The 19,410-nt window shown below is 38.4% G+C and overlaps 2 protein-coding genes across 2 annotated transcripts; one reads left to right on the top strand and one right to left on the bottom strand.

Annotated features, from left to right (window-relative positions):
* The first annotated feature begins 276 nt into the window (after positions 1-276).
* Positions 277-8,154, top strand: eif3jb (eukaryotic translation initiation factor 3, subunit Jb). The gene is made up of 8 exons (XM_073836178.1): positions 277-395; positions 484-575; positions 2,331-2,394; positions 5,175-5,263; positions 5,457-5,571; positions 5,663-5,863; positions 6,573-6,646; positions 6,818-8,154. The coding sequence occupies exons 1-8, from the start codon at positions 374-376 to the stop codon at positions 6,947-6,949; spliced, it is 789 nt and encodes a 262-aa protein (XP_073692279.1). The 5' UTR covers positions 277-373; the 3' UTR covers positions 6,950-8,154.
* On the bottom strand, positions 7,955-16,587 carry cilp (cartilage intermediate layer protein, nucleotide pyrophosphohydrolase). Its single transcript, XM_073836177.1, has 9 exons — positions 16,471-16,587; positions 15,527-15,688; positions 15,027-15,089; positions 14,658-14,927; positions 13,344-13,520; positions 12,891-13,205; positions 12,316-12,424; positions 11,879-12,036; positions 7,955-10,887 (listed from the first exon to the last, which is right to left on the bottom strand). The coding sequence occupies exons 2-9, from the start codon at positions 15,591-15,593 to the stop codon at positions 8,531-8,533; spliced, it is 3,516 nt and encodes a 1,171-aa protein (XP_073692278.1). The 5' UTR covers positions 15,594-15,688; positions 16,471-16,587; the 3' UTR covers positions 7,955-8,530.
* Between the last annotated feature and the right edge of the window lie 2,823 nt (positions 16,588-19,410).

The raw sequence follows: 19,410 nt of genomic DNA, 5'->3' as shown, positions 1-19,410 counted from the left end.
ATTTTGTATTGTTGTGCATAAACCAGCGCATATATCCTTGAAAATAAAGTAATACAAGAGACATTACTAAGAGACTTTTAATTATAAAACAACAACTCTTATTATTGTTAAGTATAATAATAATGATACACGTATTATTATCATAATTCATAACATTATAATTGTTATTATTAGCTTATGACCTGACATTTGACATTGTACAACCGTAATGACTCGTCCTCTTGTGCGCCACACGGGGGCGTTGTAGCGCAGTGTCGCGGACTCCAGTCCTCCGGTATCCCGTCAGCATGAAGACAGAAGCGCGTAGATCAGAGCAGCACTGTGCACATGCTTTCTCTCAGCCACTAGTTTAACTAACTCACACTTAGCCAAGATGGCGGATTCCGACGACTGGGGTAAGGATTACTTCCATATTTTAGAGTTAAGTCTATGACAGAGTGTCGGTCGTTCTCTTAACCACGACATTATTTTGTTTTTCGAAAGACGCTGACAACTTCGAGGCAAGTGAGCCGATCGTAAGTGCCGCCGGGCTGCTGGATAGATGGGAAGGCGAGGACGAGGAGGAAGACGTGAAGGTAACGTGCTAATGGCCATGTTATCAAAACTTTATGACTAAGGAGCGTTTTAGTCCTTTCAATTCTGCCTTATCGTATGTTATGTGGTTAAAGGTGGCAAAACTAATAAGCACGATCATGGTGTATTTTTAGCCGTTTAGCTAGCCTAGAATAGGCCCGTTTTATTTAGAGATTGACCAGCTGTATCCAGTTGCGTGTTCATGATTGTCTAGTACTACTGTTACACTGACAGTTTCTGTGTTTACGTCAGCAAACGTGTCATCTTCCAGCTTGACGGATCTGTTATCTGACAGTTTCTCTTTTAGCAATAATGAACTGCCAACCCTTTGAAGATTAATCAAACTAATATGGTATTTTTGACAGCACATCGGCCACACCATGTGAGTGTTCAGGGTTGAAATTTATTGACTGGTATGAAACCATTTCCGACAGCGAGCAAGTGACAGGCCATGTGGAGCTTCATTAGCAACTTTTTCATTTGTATTACTTGTTCATTGCAACTATTGACTCAATTTAAAGATATATTGCTCGTCTTAGTTACAGCTGTTGTAGCTACTTTAGCTTGTAATGTAACGTTACTAGTTAGCAGAGAACGTGGTACACCGCTCTCGACACTTTGCTAACATGTTCCAGTGAATGTCAATACTTTTAAAACCCTTCACTCTTTTTTTTTTTTACATATTTGTTTATTTTTTGGACTTCAGTTTATGTTCTATATCGTAACAGTCGCTGTCATATGGATGCTGTAATTTTGCGCCATACAGCAGCAGCTGGTTGAGTTCCTGTTGACGTCATGACGCGATTGAGTCATGTTGCGTGTCCTGTTGACGCGCAGATCTAGAATTCTCTCACGCGCCTCGTGTGTGTGTGTGTGTGTGTGTGTGTGTGTGTGTGTGTGTGTGTGTGTGTGTGTGTGTGCGCGTGCGCGCGCGGGTGTATTGTTGTCATTTACTGCAAAAGACCGCTCTGGAAAAGACTCCCCGAATGAACCTGCTAACCGAGTCCTCAAGAGTTCAAATGAACTTTTCTAGAATGACAGTATTCGGCAGGGTGTCCACGGCCATGGAAAACCTGGAAATGTCAGGGAACTTCAAAATTATAATTTTTTTTTGCCTTAAAAAGTCGTGTTAATTTCTGTACCACACTCACTTCTTATTGCTCAGCTCAAATATAAAAAGCGGTTTCGTTTTAAATTGCTTCACAACCATTTCTGCCACTTCAGTATTCACTGTTTTATGAATTTGTCACATATTTGTAAAAACTGTTGTTTTATTACTCTATTTTTTATAATGGCCAAAATAATATAAGATACTTGTTCTCTTATTAATTTAAAGGGTTAGTTCACCTAAAAAAAAAACAGTCTTTAATTACTTACCTCATGTCATTCCAAACCCCTAAGACCTTTGTTCATCTTCAGAACACAAATAAAAGTATTTTTGATAAAATCAGAGAGCTTTCTGGTCCTCCATAGACAGCAAGGGTCCTACCACGGTCAAGGCACAAAAACGCAGTAAGCATGCGTTTTCCGAAGATGAACGAAGGTCTTTTGGGTTTGGAATGACATTTTTGAGTAAACTATCCCTTTAATGACGAAGATATGGTATATGTAAGGAATATATGTAAGGTATATGTGAATCATTACATAATCTTGCTTATTACACTACTGCTTAAAAAAACAAGTAAATAGGGCATGGAAACATTATAGTTAAGTTAAAATTATTTTATTGCTTACATACGCATTTTTTCTTTTTGCAGGACAATTGGGATGATGAGGAGGAGGAGAAGGAAGAAGAAAAGAAAGTTGAAGAAACAAAAGCAGGTATTGAGCTCTGTTAGGGCTGTGCAATATATCGAAATTATCAAAATATCACAAATGTACATATCGCTACAGCTTGCTATATTTGGGGCCATGAACAAAAGACAGAGAGAAAATCACTGCTCTTGCCTAAATAACTTTAGTAGCTTAAATAAGAATCAGTGTATATTGAATCTGTAGAGTGAAGACTAAGCAGTGTTTTATTTCTCCTTTTTATTATTCATTTCCTATAGTTACTCAGTAGATGATTAAAATGATTATACTAATGTTAAAATAGCATTATGTAATGCTAGAGTAAAACAATACTGTTCACTTTCAGAAGTTGTTGTATGGGTGCTTTCTTCTTACAAAAAGTAAAACACGTATGCTAGTTATATTAAAATCTGAACAAGAATAAACTTTATTTGCCAAGTGTCTGCAAACACAAGGAATTTGTTGTGGTTTCACAGGATTTTATGTTACATACATCAGTGTTTTTCAACCTTTTTTGAGCCAAGGTACATTTTTAATTGAAAAAAAATCACAAGGCACACCAACAATCGAAACTGTAAAAAAAATGAAATTCTGCAGCCTATATTAACAATATACAGCCATTCTTATCGAAGTGTCTTGAACAGGAATCAAATAAACACAAAGAAAAAAGTATTTTATCTTTCATATTTTTTCTTCTTTTAAATAAAAAGTGCAATATACAGTCATTCTTATTTAGGTGTCTTGAATAGGAATCAAATAAACACAATGAAAACAGTTTTTTGATCTTTCATATTTCTACCTACTCAGTGTGAAACCTGGACCTGTTTGTATGAACACAGAGCTGATAACTTATTAGTTTCCAAAAAATGTTTTAGACCAATTAGGTGAAATTGAATAATTTTCCACGGCACACCTGACGATCTCTCACGGCACACTAGTGTACCACGGCACAGTGGTTGAAAAACACTGACATACATACATATATATAAATAACTATATATACTATATATATATATATATATATATATATATATATATATACATATACACAGTATGTCACAAAAGTGAGTACACCCCACACATTTCAGCAACCATTTTAATATATCTTCTCAAGGGACAATATTATAGAAATTAAACTTGGATATATTTTGGAGTAGTCAATGTACAGCTTGTATAGCAGTTTAGATTTACTGTCCTCTGAAAATAACTCAACATACAGCCATTATTGCCAAAACAGCTGGCAACAAAAGTGAGTACACCCTAAGTGATAACAGCAGAATGTTGCTTAATCATGCAAAGCCACATGTCCTATTCATCATGTTTATATTTCATCTGCCTGACAGGACCATACAAAGTTGTGTATCTTTATGTTAGAGCAGTTAAAATTTAGTGTTTTAAATACAATTCTCTCATACTGACCACTGGATGTTCAACATGGAATCTAATGGCAAAGAACTCTCTGAGGCTTTGAGAATTAGAATTGTTTCTCTCCGCAAAGATGGCCAAGGCTATTAGAGGTTCAGTAACACTCTGAAACCGAGTTACACTACAGTGGTCAGGGTCATACAGAGAATTTCCAAGGTGGGTTCCATTCGGAACAAGCCTTGCAAGGTCGATCAACGAAGTTAAGTAAGTACTCGTTTTGTGCGTCGGTGCAGATCCTGGCTTCAAAAAACAGATGCATGAGTGCTGACAACATTGCTTTAGAGGTTGCAGAAGTAGAAGGTCAGCTTGTCGGTGCTCAGACCATATGCCACACACTGCAACAAGTCGGTTTGCATAGGCTTCATCCCAGAAGCAAGCCTCTTCTGAGCTGGCTCACAAGAAAGCCCACAAAAAGTTTGCTGAAGACAACCTGTCCAAGAGCATGAATTACTGGAACCATGTCCTGTGGTCTGATGAGACTATAAGATAAACTTGTTAGGCTCAGATGGTGTCCAGCGTGTGTGGCGATGCCCTGGTGAGGAGAAACAAGAAAATTGTGTCTTGCCTACAGTGAAGCATGGTGGTGGTAGCTACATGAGTGCTGTTGGTACTGGGGAGCTGCAGTTCATTGAGGGGAAACATGGATTCCATTATGTACTGTACATTCTGAAGCAGAACATGATGCCTTCCCTCCAGAAACTAGGCTGAACGGCAGTTTTCCAACATGATAACGATCCCAAACGCAGCACCAAGATGACAACTGCCTTGCTGAGGAAGCTGAAGGTGAAGGTGATGGGTGGCCAAGTATGCCTTCAGACCTGAACCCTATTAAGCAACTGTGGGGCATCCTCAAGCGTAAGGTGGAGAAGTGGCTCTGTGAGGAGTGGAAGAGGATCCCAGCAACAACCTGTGCAGCTCTGGTTAATTTCTATGCAGTTTGGCAGTGCCAGATAACAATGGTGTTAACACAAAATATTGACAGACTGGACAAGTTCACTCAAGACTCATCCCAGTTTCATTTCTATAGTATTGTCCCTTGAGAAGATATACTAAAATGGTTGCTGAAATGTGAGGGGTGTACTCACATATATATATATGACACACAAGGTAGTTATAGAAGTTCACGGAACTGACACTTCAAGCATTGTCGTATTGGATATTGAAGATCACATTATTTAATTATCGCGTATCACATTTTTCTTCAATATCTCACAGCCCTAATCTCTGAGTGGTCAGATTATACAACGTAAACATGCTGTAGACAGAGCCATTTCTTGTTTGTAAAGCTCTGCAATACATGGATCTTTTGGGTGTGTTATTTTATTACTGTTTTTCTTTAACCCAAGTGGAAAGAACTTTTATGCTTTAATTTACATTTCTTATAGAGAAACCCCCTGAAAAGAAGAAATTAAGTGATAAGATAAAAGAGAAAGAAAATTTGCTGAAGAAAAAACAAGAGGAGTTGAAAAATAAGGTAAGAAAAAAAACAATACTTGCATAATAACTCAATGAATTAATCCCTTTCTTTCTAATACTCATTGTTTTGCATATTTTAACCTGTTAGCATTCCACTGTACTGTCCGCGATACACTGTGTTTTAAGGGTAATTTTACAAGGATGCTAAGGGGCTAAACCGTTTAACCTTTGTTTTTGAAACCTGTGAATAGGTGGAAGACACAGCACAAAGTGAGACTCTGTCGCCAGAGGAGCAGCATGCAGAGAGGCTTCGGCTGAAGAAACTGCAGGAGGAGGCAGACTTGGAATTGGCCCGTGAAGCGTTTGGTAAGAAACAAGCTGTGTGAACTGCACTATATGTAAAGTCTTCCAAGTCTGTATTTAGCAGTTAATCACTGAATAATCATTCTGATTTCAGGTGTTGATCCTGCTGCTGCAAATGCCTCTACTACTGTTATCACAACAAACAATGCCTCTGGAATTGAAGCCATGTGCCCTTCATCCAAAGATGACTTTGTTGCATTTGAAAAATTACTGAAAGATAAGATAACACAGTTTGAAAAATCAGTGCATTATTCCAGCTTTTTGGAATCACTGTTTCGAGAGCTTTGTATTTCGTGTAAGTACGGAAATATTTTTTGTTAGTTGAATGTGGATATTTGTCACTTTTTATATTTTACTAGCTGTGTCTCATTTAGAAGGCCGCGTCCTCCGGAGGTCGCATTCGAAGGCTGCATACGTCATCGAGGCTGTCTCATTTCAGAAAAGCAAGTAGGACACTTCAAATGCGACCTTCGAATGCGCCCTTCTTTCACAGAAATTCGAAGGATGCATGAGGTGTATCCTTTGCCACTACAGATAACCCACAATTCTTTGCGTTGCAAACAACTGTCGTTAATTTTAAAAAATGCCGGCGCTGGCAGATGTATACACATAAGCAAAGATGTGGTGTTTAGAATTTAAATCAGTAAAAACGGATAAACTTTGTTCTTAATTTATCTTAACAGATGAACTTTGTTCCTTAATTTAAGTAATGTGAGAGCGTAACAATGCTCTAAATGTGTTGGCATAGCAACGTGATAAATCCTGTTTCCTTTTCCGCCCGTCCTACAAAGGCCATCTCGTTTGTTTCTAAGTTGAGGACACTTCGTTTACACATCCTACAAAGGATGCAACCTCCAGAGGATTCGACCTCCGGAGGGCGCAGCCTTCTAAATGAGACACAGCCAATAATGGTTGAATTACTGATATTTCCAGAGCCTTTTTGATAAATATAAAACCTTGCACGTGTCTGAAGACTAATGTTTTTTTTTTCTCCCTTTGTGTAGTGGAAGTCGATGACCTGAAAAAAATTAGTAATTCTTTGTCTGTTCTTCTCAGTGAAAGACAAAAGCAAGAAAAGGTGAGGTGAATTATAGAGTAACTTCTTAAAACCTCTTTTAAGTGGAAAATAGCTTGATTCTTGCTCAGTTGATGATCTTATATACAGACGCTAAGAGTTATTTATAATTCTGTATTGTTTATTATAATTAAAGTATTAACAGCAAAATTAATTTGTTGCGATTATTTACAGGAAAAGAAGGCAAATAAGAAAAAGAAGAAAGGTGTAGTCCCTGGTGGTGGATTGAAAGCAAACATGAGAGATGACTTTGATTATGGTGGTTTTGACGATGGCTATGGCAATGAATATGATGACTTCATGTGACGAAGGTTCATCGCCCCTCTTCCCATTCCCTCTGTGCCCAGATGCCCTTGCAGACATGCAACATTACCCTTTCATGCTTCTCAGTGCCATCTTGGACACTGAACAATGTGTCAACCCTTTACTTGGTTCCAGTGGTGACAGACTCCTCATAAAGCTGCTATCAGCCCATTGCACCCCAACGGCAAATGGGGGAAAAGAAAATTTATTCAGATGGCCTTGAAATCTCATTTTTATTTCTAAAACAGACTGTATGATGTGGGATGTTTTTGTTGGAGGGGTTTCCTCTGATTGGCTTAAATAAGCATTTCAATGCCTTATAGAGAACTTTGCAGATGATATCTCTTTTGTTTTCATTGAAAGTGACTTATGGTTTTAAAGCTGTGCAGTTTCAGTTACACAGAAGTAAATGTGATGCTCTATGCAAATTAATTTCTTCCAAGAATGTCCTTATTGAAAGTATGGTTGTACTTTTCTTGCATATTTATGCACGATTGGAAACAGTATCAGTTTTCCCTGTGTGAACCATTCAACATTTGAAATCAAAATCAGATGTTTGTCAGTGCTTTGAGTCAACACTACATGATGAACAAGAGGTGGCACACTTACTAAACAAAAGCAAGGAAAAAATTAACTTAAAACTGAAGCCAAGCATCATCTTGAATCTGTTGACATTGCCTTCATATGAATTCAGAATAGATTACCTGTTGTGCAGTTGTTTCTTTCCGCCAAAGTACGTTTTAAATGAACTCAGTATTGCTGCACATGAATGATATTCAATATTGCTGCTCATATGACAGTATATGATCAGTTTTAATCATCACTAATTGAAGCAACTGGTCCATGGGTCTCTTGATTTTGTTTGACTCGTCGTCATACAGTAAGCTTCTACAGGCATGTATGAAGTGAAATGAAATGCAAACTTATCAGCAAAAATAATTATAAAAAACAGTTAAAAAGATCTCACAAATTGTTAAAATTGGACAGAAACAAAGAGATGCTAAAGCATTGTTTTTTAAGATCTAATTTAATAAAATCATTGGCCTAGAGGTATCACTTGGTATTTTTGTAAAGGGGTTTGGACAACTTCAGAGTTTTCTAATTAAGGAGTAATAAATGGCATACATGTTTGTTCGGGTGGAAATGTGATGTTCTACTGCTTTGTTTTTGATACTCTGAAGTATGCAATAAATATTTGAGTATTTACAGTTTCAAGTAGTAAAATATTTACCACAGTACAAGTCAACAGAAAATACATAAATGAAAAATTATATGAAGCACACAGAAAGTTGGAGTTGCTGTTTAAAAAAATATGATTTTAGTTTTTTTTTTTTTTAGGTTTTGGTTTTTAATAAAGTAAACAGGCTTTCTTCTTCACTCTAATATGAAAATGAAATATTTTTTGCCTGTTGATCTTATCAGCAATATTACCCCAGACATGTTCAAATACATCTACAGCTGTCAAGTTTTAAAATGGCTTAAATCCAGTAACTCTGAGTTAAACATGACAAACTCCCATAAAAGCAGTCCCCATAGGGAATGGGTCTGCCTTGTCTTATGTAGAGTTTTTAAGTTCTTTGAATATCAACCAACGGTCTGGGTACGTGTGTAAGAATTACGAGTACTCCTCCTCCTACTATTGCGAGGTGCTGTTGAGCCCCCTCTCTGTCTCCGGTTTCCTCTTCCTGGCCTTGCACTTCCAGCTGTGGCCTGACCCAGTGAGTTCTGCATCTGCTGGAACATACTCTGCCTAGTGACCTCTTTATCACCACAGGTGAATGATAATGCCACTCCTTCGTTGCTCTTCATGACTCGAGAGGTGCCATCTGATGTGCCATCAAAGCAACGGCCAAGCGCAATTTCTTTGGCTGTCCGAGGATCTTGGTCAGTCACTGTATATATACCGTAGTTGTGGCCCAGTGGGTCTAGAGGTGCAAGCATGGTGAACTCATTTGTGTCGTTGTTGACAGCTAGTGGGAGGTGGTTCACCAAGTATTCCTGTAACATGCTGTTTACACTGTCTCGCTTGCAGCTGCCCTGAGGCATTACTTTCACAAGGGTCCGATCCACTCGGTCTTGATCGTACAGCATCCCACTGCACTTAAACTCTACACACACTGCTGAAACAGTTGACTGCTCCATGTCTCGGATGCTTCTGGTGTCACGAATGCCATACAGTTGGCCAACAGTTTTTGGATGGGTTCCTCCCATATTGCGAGACCGAACGTTGAGCTCATGGGCACCATTGAGTTTTATCTTAATGTAGCAGGCCCTGTATTCCATGGGTTTTGGCCACCAACTCAAGTAGTCCTCAGTCCAGCTCATGGGATCGTCCTCATTAAAAGGCACAGTGTTGTAATCATACCGATCTCCTTCAACTCTTGAGAAACGGAAGTGAGCTGCACTGAATGGAGCTTCCTCACACTCTTTAAGTTTGTCAAATGGATAAACCGGACCATTGGCCTCCTCAGCAGTGTTCGACCGAGGTTTGGCCACATTGATGCTGAACGCTGTCTTCTTTATTTTGGGATCATCATGGTCTGTGCGTCTGTAGTTAAGTTTATTCAAATAAGGTTGCGGGACGCCAATGGTGTTAGGATTCAACTTTGGAGAGGATGCTACTGCCTCCAGTTCTTCTCCCCCAAGGTTGGCCATGACGTATGCTGAATATGCATCTGGTTTCTGTTCATCACAGAAGGCTGGAAGACATGCACCATTTGGACCAGTGATGACACTATCGAATCTACCCCAAGCTCGAGGGTTGGTTGAAAACCCTGGTGTGGGCTCCATATTTATTAAAGTCATCACAACTCCTTCAGTTTGCTCACTAGGCATGTACCGTTCGCCACGGAAAGCCCGCACTTTCACGTAACATCTTCTGTTCTCAGGTACATCCAAGTTAAACAGCCGTCTTTCACGGATTTCCATGTTGCCTATGAGGAAGGTCCTCTCCTCTCTTTTCCCCCGTTGCTGCTTCTCAGCACGGAACTGGCCTTCCTCCTCCCACAAACCTGTGTCAGGATTAAGGGACCATAATTTCATTGTTTTCAAGTGCTCGGGCATCTTCACTTGTTCTGCATCGAGACGCACTTTCACCTCTCCGGCGTTGAGTGACTCGCCTCCTTCGTCATCCCTGAAGTCCACAGAGAACATTCCATAGGTCCTCAAGGGCAAAGTGTCACCTTCATCGCCAATGAAGTTAAGATCACTTTGGGCAGCCGCTGCTGTTGATACATCCCTAGGGTCAAGGAAAGTCACACTGGCCTTGACGTTTCCCATGAACACCTCTCCATTTTCTTTATAGAATGCATTTGGTGGGATCTCGATCTCAGCAATGGGATCCTCGCCTTCTACCTCACCAAGATCTAGCTTATTAGTATCTCTTGAGCTAATAATCACAGCTGGCTTTTTCCTCAACAGCTTGATCTCGTGGAACACAGCTCCTCCTTTAGGATTAAATGGTAGCACTTTGGTGGTATTCACAAACTTCTGCATGTTGTCCACAAAGGTGAGGACCAGACGTTCTGTGTTTGTTGGTACCTGGATAGAGAATGTGCCTTTATATCCAGTTCGACTTACTCTTGCGCCATCCATGTAGACGTGTCCAAATCTCATGGGCTCACCAGTGTCTGCTGCGATAGCATGTCCACGAACGATAGCCTTCGTGTCCACACATGTTTTACAACCGCACTGAGTCACTACCATGATGGGCAACTGATATCCCTGACATGTAATCTCTTTCTCCTCCATGTTTGAAATTCCACAGCAGTAGGAAACTGAGTCCTTGCACCTGATGCCGTTATCCAGCTTTCCTGTGCACGTAGTTGTTGGGCATCTCCCCACGTCATAATATAAAGAGTTAGTCTTGTTTTGAAAGCAGTCATGTGGTAGTTGGATCATATGGGAATCAGGCTTAGGGTTGCATGATGGTGCATTTTGACCTTTATAGAAATAAATACAAAACAGATAAATACCAAACCGAGGCCAGACTATTTAAGTATTTGATCAATTTTAAAGTAATATGAAATATATGTAGTTAAAGGATTAGTTTCCAGAATAACAATTCCCTGATCATTTACTCACCCCCATGTCATTCAAGATGTTCAAGTTTTTCTTTCTTTAGTCAAATTTTTTTTAAAGGTTTTTGAGGAAAACATTCCAGGATTTTTCTCAATATAGTGGAGTTCAGTGGGAGCCAATGGGTTGAAGGTCCAAATTGCAGTCTCAAAAAGCTTTATATGATCCTACCTAAGAAATAAGTGTCTTATCTAGCGAAATGATCAGTCATTTTCTAAAAACACTAAAAATGTGTATATTTTTTACCCACAAATGCTTGTCTAGCATGACCTTTGCAATGCGCAACTTCACACATTACGTAATCACATTGGATAGGTCAAGCATGGTTAGCTCTTAATCTGTGTACTCCGGTTCAAAAAAAGATAGGTTAGGGTGAAAAACTTCATCTCATTTTCTCCTCCAACTTCAAAATCGTCCAAGATCATTGTTTTACCTTTTTTGGAAAGGGCATTAGACTTTTTTGAACATTCGCTTTGTAAACACTGGGTTGGTACTTCTGCCTACTTTCCAATGTGACAATGTAAAGTGTGAGGTTGAGCTAGTGCATGACAAGCATTTTTTTTTTTTTTTTTTTTTTTTTTTTTTACAAAATTACTTTAATAATCCTTATTCCTTGGTTCGGATCATGTAGAGCCATTTGAACCTGCATTAAAACTGCTATTTTAACCTTAAACCTGTTGGCTACCACTGAAGTCCACTATATGGAGACTATATTTTTTCTCAAAAAACAAAACAAAAAAACAATTGACTGAAGAAAGAAAGACATGAACATCTCGGATGACATGGGGGTGAGAAAATATCAGGGAATTTTCATTCTGTGAACTAATCCTTTAAAAGTAGGATGATAGGGCACACCAATAACTGTGAGGGTGGCTGGCTTAGATTTGATGGCTCCGTTCTCATTACTGGCTCTGCAGTAGTATTCTCCTATATGGTCCAAAGTGAGATTCCTCAAAACCAGTGTCTCGTCATACTGATATTGACTTCTGTCCAGCAGAGTACCGTTGTGGAACCTAAAGATTAATAACAGCGATTATCAAAGTTTTTCTCACATTTAAAATGATTGTTGCTTGAAGAAATAACTTCATGATAACCTGGTTGGTCTGAACTGTCCTCATATAACCCTGTCTTTATTTATGTATTTATTTATTGAAGGAACATAAAACACAAGGGCTTTGACTTTTTATAAGAGTGTTTGTCATTTTCTGTTTTCTCAATACCATCAGATAAGGAAACACAGTTTAATCTGCTGAAATTTCATTATGAACATCAATTTACATCTGAAAGCTTACCATTCATATTGGTTTGGTTCAGGTGTGCCATCAGTCTTACAACAGAAGGCAGCTGTCTGACCTTCCCTCCTGGCCTTGTTCTCAGGGTTTTTCAACACATACAGTTTTTCTGAGGAACACATTGATATTGCATTAGAGTCATTGATTTTGTACATTAATTTTCATGCTTTTCAAACTTAAATGTTTGGTATCCAGTGATGCTTTACCATGATAATTTTATAAAGCTAGCTAACATGAATGAGGTTTTTATTGAAATTGTCAAAATGACTTGTGATAGTCTCGGAAGCATCAGTATAAACGTATTAAACTACAAACCAATCAGTAATGTTTTACACGGTATACAACAAAAGTGTGTTAATGAATTGCAGACGAGGTTTAATAAAAATTCTAACTCAATAATTGATTATTCTTTTGTAGTAGAGCCAGCAAAAACTACAGGCCAAACTGGACCACTAAAAGTAACATTTCACTCAGAAGATCTTCTTGAGATGGTATTCTTACGCTAATACTATAATAATAATAACAGATCATAGTTCATAGGTCAAATGGATTCAAGGTCATTAAAGATGCATTACTTGCTCTCTCCAGCTTCAAATGAACAACGGAGGTGCGTTCAGTGCTTTTGGGTATAGTGACTTGTTGTGGAGCGTGGTTTTTCAGCTTGATCATTAGCATCGTGTTGCCATCTGGGCAGATTCCAGGGACTTGAAAATGGCCATTGTGATCAGTTACAGTGAGGAGTTTGGGGCTGGACCCAGCACGGAGGATGGCAGCTCCAGGTGCAGGGAGACCCCCGGCACTACGGACTGATCCTAAAACGGTATGATCCTGGCACATGCAGCCATCGCACTCATCGTTTACCTTGCCCATTACACACTGCAGATCACAGCCTAAAAATAAGAAAATAGATTTTTGAACAAATATAAGGTAAATTAGATAAATTATTGCATATGGTTTTGACTATTGAAATTCTAATTGACAAGAGAATTATAATTTTTAATCTATAGGAAACCAAGTAAATGCATTACGTGGACAAGGTGGCCCTTTGCATGACCTGGCCTCGACAGTTTGACCATTGCATTGTTTGGAACTGGATTTGCAGCTTCTAGAGCGATGCTCTATTGCAACCTGATCGCACTGAGCTGGACACGGACTCCAGTCTGACCATGGACCCCATATCACTTCTTCAACATCTGGAACAATTTCTGGATGGTGAGAGAGAGAGATTGTGCTTAATTTCTAGGGTGTCATCAAAAATCAAAAACTGTGATGTTAACTCATGGTAAATACAAAATAATACATTTTTTGAAAAATTATTTCTGCAGTAACATTAACAAATCTCCTTTTCATATTTAATTTGCATATTTAAATCAACTCACTGTTATTATCAGAGAAAATGTGCACAATACAGTTGAGGTCAAACGTTTACATCCTCCTTTTAGAATCTGCAAAATGCTAATTATTTTTCCAAAATAAGAGGGGTCATACAAAATGCATATTTAGGTTATTTACTAACCTAAATAAGATATTTCACATAAAGGATGTTTACACATAGTCTAAAAGAGAAAATAATAGTTGAATTTATAAAAATGACCCCATTCAAAAGTTTATATCCCCTTTATTCTTAATACTGTTTTTTTGTTTAGTGATAGTGGTTCATGAGTCCCTTGTTTGTCCTGAACAGTTAAACTGCCTGCTGTTCTTCAGAAAAATCCTTCAGATTTTGAGATCCATATTTTCACACTGAGGACAACCGAGGGACTCATATGCAACTATTACAGAAGTTTCAAACACTCACTGATGCTCCAGAAGGAAAAAACATGCATTAAAAGCAGGGGGTAAAAACTTTTAAACAGAATAAAGATGTGTACATTTTTTTCCATTGCCTATTTTTTTTTTTTTTTCATTTAGTACTGCCCTTCAAAAGCTACAGAAGATACTTACATGTTTTCCAGAAGACAAAATAAGTTACATTTACCCTGATCTTCAAATTCAAAAAGTGTCACTAAACAAAAAACAAAACAAAAAAAACAGCTGTGGATCATTCAGATAACACAGTATTAAGAATCAAGGGGATGTAAACTTTTGAACAGGGCCATTTTTATAAATTCAACTATTATTTTCTCTTGTGGACTATATGTAAATGTCTTTTATTTGAAATATCTTATTCAGGTCAGTACTAAATAAAAAATAACATGCATTTTGTACAATCCCTCTTATTTTGGAAAAATAATTAACATTTTGCAGATTCTGAAAGGGGGATGTAAATGTTTGACCTCAACTGTAACACTGAGTTTTGAACATGGAAACATCACTTGATTTGTACAGCCTCATTTACTCACCTTTCGGGCACAGGAAGCGTACAGCATAGTTTGAGCAGTTCTTCCCAACAGGCTGTTCATCATTGACACACCAGAAGCCCACAGCTGGGTCAGCATGTACTCTTTCCCCAGTGCTGCGAGCTGGGATCCACTCCGTAGTGCGGGCCTCTAGAGCTCGAGGAACCTCACAGACACGGGCTCGATAATAAAAGCGAATGGCATTCAGCTTCTCGTAGTCTCCTTTTCCTCCAGGGTGATCTACATTGAACCACGTGGTCCACTCATAATTGTCTGGTGAAAAGAAGAGTTTTTGATGGCCTTAATTACCAGTTTGGCTCACTTTTAAAAATATTTCATTGGTTATGTACTTTTAAAAACATTCAAACCTACCTTCATTATGATACACAGCTGGGTTTGGTTTCCATGATGTTCCCATGATGCTTCTCCATGGCCCTAATAAAGAAACTATTAGTTTCTTCTCTATTTGTTTTCTAGTTTTACAATGATGCAGTCTATTGATGGATTTTTAATGCGGTTTTCCTGTGATTTTTCACCCTTTAGATTTACTTCAGAAAGAGATTATCGCTAGTGGTTCACACACAGAGTAGAACCAATTGCTAGCAGGTGGCTTTCTGCTGCTGGCTCGCAAAACACCTCAGCTTATGGATATACTGAGGAAACTAGAACAATGTAGCCTTCAGTAATGGTTTGCTGAAGAGAGTTTTGGGGGTTGAGGTATTGGAAGAGTCATGTTTCTAAAAGCCAGCTGTCAATATCCTGTTGAAATCAGCTTCTGCCATGAGCAGTGACATGCCAGACAACTGTTTTAGCAATAACTCCCATTAGCAATTCAGTGTGAAATGTTATTAAAATTCATTGGGGAACCAAACCTTGAGAAAAGGTGCCTGTAATTCCCAACAGAAACAGAAGAAAGATCAATGTTGAGAGGCAGCCCATCCTGGCTCCCTGCTAATGACCCCCGACCTCCAGGAAAGAGACTCCGACCTCTCACACACGCCTTCCTCCACACTAAGAATAGTCCAGTCACAGATCTAGTGCCAATCAGATATGAATATGAAGACGATTAGTAAATTGCACAGAGGGAAATGTACCGTAGTGTTTTCATTCCGGTAAATCAAACTTGTTATGAACTTATTTCAACCTTTCGAAATTCAAACTGACCTGAGAAGAATTCTAAAATTAGTTCACATAAAAACACTCCATTGTACAGAAACAGCTGAAAGACTGCGGAAAGAATTCTTGAAAACTCATGCTGAAACAAAGACAAGCTGCAGAGAAAGAGCTTAAGTACTTAGATTTTTAGCTGCTCTCAAATATCACATCTGTGAGAGCCATCACTGCATGTCAAGGGAATGCACAACTGTTTTTACATCCTGCCAAAAAACTCAGACCTAACTATATATTCCACATGGACAAACAATTTGTGTAAAGCATAACAAAATATTTTTTTAAAGCAGTCAGTTTTAAGTTTCTGTATTTGCATTTGCTACAACTTAAAAAATAGGACGCAATATTCAATACAAAATTACTACAAAATGCAACAGCTCTTTAATTGATAGTGTTGGTTTAATGTCTCAATCAAACTATGCAGTACTGTATGTAGATAAAAATCAATTGTACTTACAGAAAACACACAAATTCATGACATAACAGACAATTTTGCTTATAAAATCCGTATGACCAATAGAAAATCTACAACAGTGGGAACATCTCTTTCTACAGAGAACAATTTAGAAAGTATTATTTTCTGAATCCAACGCCACAAAATGTGGTTACGCTAAAAAAGATAAAAAGCAAGAATATGATACCTTACCAAGGGTTTCTCTGTGAAATGGAAAGCGTTTGTACTCCTGCTTGTTTCTGTGGTTTATTTACAAAGCAGTTGCTAAATAGTTGGAATGAGGAGGAGAGAGAGTGAATGAGAAGTCCAGGTCTGTGTCCGGTACTTATATAGCTCAGCCCTGAGCCATAGGGTCGGCTCTCTGCCATGAAACAACAACATGGGTTCAGCACCATCTACTGCTCTTGTACAGTAGACTAATTTGCTGGCTTTCCAGCCAGGGGTGTTCTGGAACAATAACCTCAAGGGGGAAAAAAAGAGTCTCTACTGACAGATATTGAGGGGTTTTTTTTAAGTCCTAGTAGCAAAAAAATGGATCTTGTAAGAAGGTATTCAGATTTTATACAGGGTGTATAAAAACAGACAGAGACAAAAACACACAGTTTTTTTTTCTTTTTCCGTAATGATTCACAGTTGTGTCGGCGCTGTGGTGAGATATTCGTTGCTGGGAGTATGTTTAGTTATGCAACATGCAGAGGAAAGCCATTCAAGAATGACATCCATGTATTTCAAACACATGAAAGCCATTACATGACTCTTTTTGAACACATAGCATGCTCTTTCCCATCTGTCCCTCTGAATGTGTTGATAAACAATATGAATGATTTGTAACTCTAAAGAGCCAACAGCAATACACTGTGGCTTTTCAGCCATGATGTCAGAATCGGCAGAACAAATCCACTGTATCAGCAGAACACAAACCTGTGTGATTGGAATCCGGATAGAATAACAGGTTCAATGGAAAGTCAGATCAAAACAGATCTAAAATATTGAAATACGAATGGTCTTGTTTTAGATACAAGAAAGTGTTACTTGGATTAAGGCCCTTTAAAATCTCATTTTCATATAACTGACCCACTCAGTGAAATCAGTAAAACAGCTGCAGACTTTAAACAGAGAAATGAACCAGTTTCTGTAGTTCAAAACAGCTGCGATTAGTTTCAGTCCAGTTGCCCTGTTGAAATTCAGTATTTATTAAGTGGTTCCTGTGAAGGAGCTTTACATGCTTTAATGCAGTTTTCAAGAGATTTAAGATGCATAAAAGAATGGAGTTGGACAGCAGTCATTTTAAGTCTGATGGTCGGCCAAAATCATATTATTGGAATCATTATTTCTGGAACTCTACTCTCATGACAAGAAAGCTGTTATAACTTACTGACCTAAAATCTGGAGGTCATTGTTTAAAAAATGTTCTTCATTGTCTATGCAGAGCATAATGGGATACATGGTGGTTTGTGATACCGCTGACATGCTGACTTAGTTGTTGGAAGCTGGAGAATAAGAAACACCAGATGTTCTGGGACTCCGAGCATATTCTAAAAATATGTTTTTTTTTGTATCTGTGGAATTCAAATGACCTTCATTTAACTTGTCTCATAATATTAATAAGAAAAAGCAAGATGCATGGAAGAGCAATATAGCCTACACAGGCTAATTGGAAATATGAGCCTCTATATAGATTTCCGCAAAACTGAAAAAATAACTATATGTAAGAATCACTGCAGTTTCCAACACTACAGACAGTAAAACTCCGACATCTTTTATTCCTTTTCACGCTAAGTATGATTTGCACACAGAGTTTTGATAAATAAAGCCTAATTTTGCACACAATTACTTGCAGAATATTATGTTATGACTTCAAAACAATTTTAACATCCTGCACAATTTGAAAATGGAAACTTTTGGATGTTGTCGTCACATCTACAGCTTCATATAGATGAATTTTCTAAATCCACAGGTTTGTTCGTTAGCTCACGCAATACGTGACTGATATGAAGAGCTCCGGTACGAACCCGTGAAACTACGGTTGGACAAAACAGCTCAAATCCACATAAGGAAGTTAAAACAGCATGGCTTTATCAACAAATGCATTTTTATATCACTTTTGCATTTGTTAAAGTTAACGGTTAGGTTAAGGGTTGGGTTTGGTGTAGGGGATATGTCCAATACTCCCCAGATATTTGAATTATGAAAAGCTGCAATAAGTACCTCAAGCAGAATAATAAAGTCGCAGAAATATGTGCCTGTAGCAACATAATAAAAACGTGCCCCAGTCACTTATTAAATGCGTTTTAGCGCCACTCTCTGGACATTTCATTTTAAAACTTCCGCGAAACGTACATAGAGAAGTATTTTCTTGAGCCTAGGTTATTCACCAGTGTTCCAACTTTGAAAAAGACACTGACCACATGTCTGTGTTTAAAGGAACACTCCACTTTTTTTGGAAATAGGCTAATTCTTCAACTCCCCCCGAGTTAATAAGTTGATTTTTACCGTTTTGAAATCCATTCAGCCGTTCTCCTGTTCTGGCGATATCACTTCTATAGCGATATCACTCTGGAGCTTATCTGTTTGATATTCAGGGCTATAGAAGCCATCTCTAGGTGGTGATCCATGATCTGAGCTGGGTATGGACTGGATCCGGGGGACTGCAGTGACCATCTGATCTGGATACAGACTGGGTCTGGTGGCTACGGTGACCTCGGAATAAGAATGAAACAGACTAATATTAGCGTAGATGCCATTCTTCTTACGATGCAACGGGTACATCAGGTGTTATGGGAAGTGTTTTCGGTTCCGGTTGACCTAATTAATGCAGCCTAACAATCCTTTAATGGATTTGAATTATAGGAATGTGTTAATGTTTTATGTGTAAGCCAGGTTAAAGAGATGTGTCTTTAATCTAGATTTAAACTGACAGATTGTGTCTGCCTCCCGAACAGTGTTAGGTAGATTGTTCCAGAGTTTAGGCGCTAGATAAGAAAATGATCTGCCGCCGGCAGTTGATTTTGATATTCTAGGTATTATCAAATTGCCAGAGTTTTGAGAACGCAGCAGATGTGAGGGACTATAATGCGATAAAAGCTTGCTCAAGTACTGAGGAGCTAAACCATTGATGGGTTTATAAGTAAT

The sequence above is a fragment of the Garra rufa genome, chromosome 3 (assembly GCF_049309525.1).
Source record: "Garra rufa chromosome 3, GarRuf1.0, whole genome shotgun sequence".
Taxonomy (NCBI): Eukaryota; Metazoa; Chordata; class Actinopteri; order Cypriniformes; family Cyprinidae; genus Garra; species Garra rufa.
This window is presented reverse-complemented; position numbering and strand designations above follow the sequence as displayed.

Coding starts and splice junctions, on each gene's coding strand:
- eif3jb (XM_073836178.1), top strand. CDS start 374: ATGGCGGATTCCGACGACTGGG. Junction 5,264..5,456: donor AAGAGGAGTTGAAAAATAAG/GTAAGAAAAAAA, acceptor ACCTGTGAATAG/GTGGAAGACACAGCACAAAG. Junction 5,572..5,662: donor ATTGGCCCGTGAAGCGTTTG/GTAAGAAACAAG, acceptor TTCTGATTTCAG/GTGTTGATCCTGCTGCTGCA.
- cilp (XM_073836177.1), bottom strand. CDS start 15,593: ATGGGCTGCCTCTCAACATTGATCTTTCTTCTGTTTCTGTTGGGAATT. Junction 12,425..12,890: donor TTTGAAGCTGGAGAGAGCAA/GTAATGCATCTT, acceptor TGTGTTCCTCAG/AAAAACTGTATGTGTTGAAA. Junction 12,037..12,315: donor GAACCAAACCAATATGAATG/GTAAGCTTTCAG, acceptor ATTAATCTTTAG/GTTCCACAACGGTACTCTGC.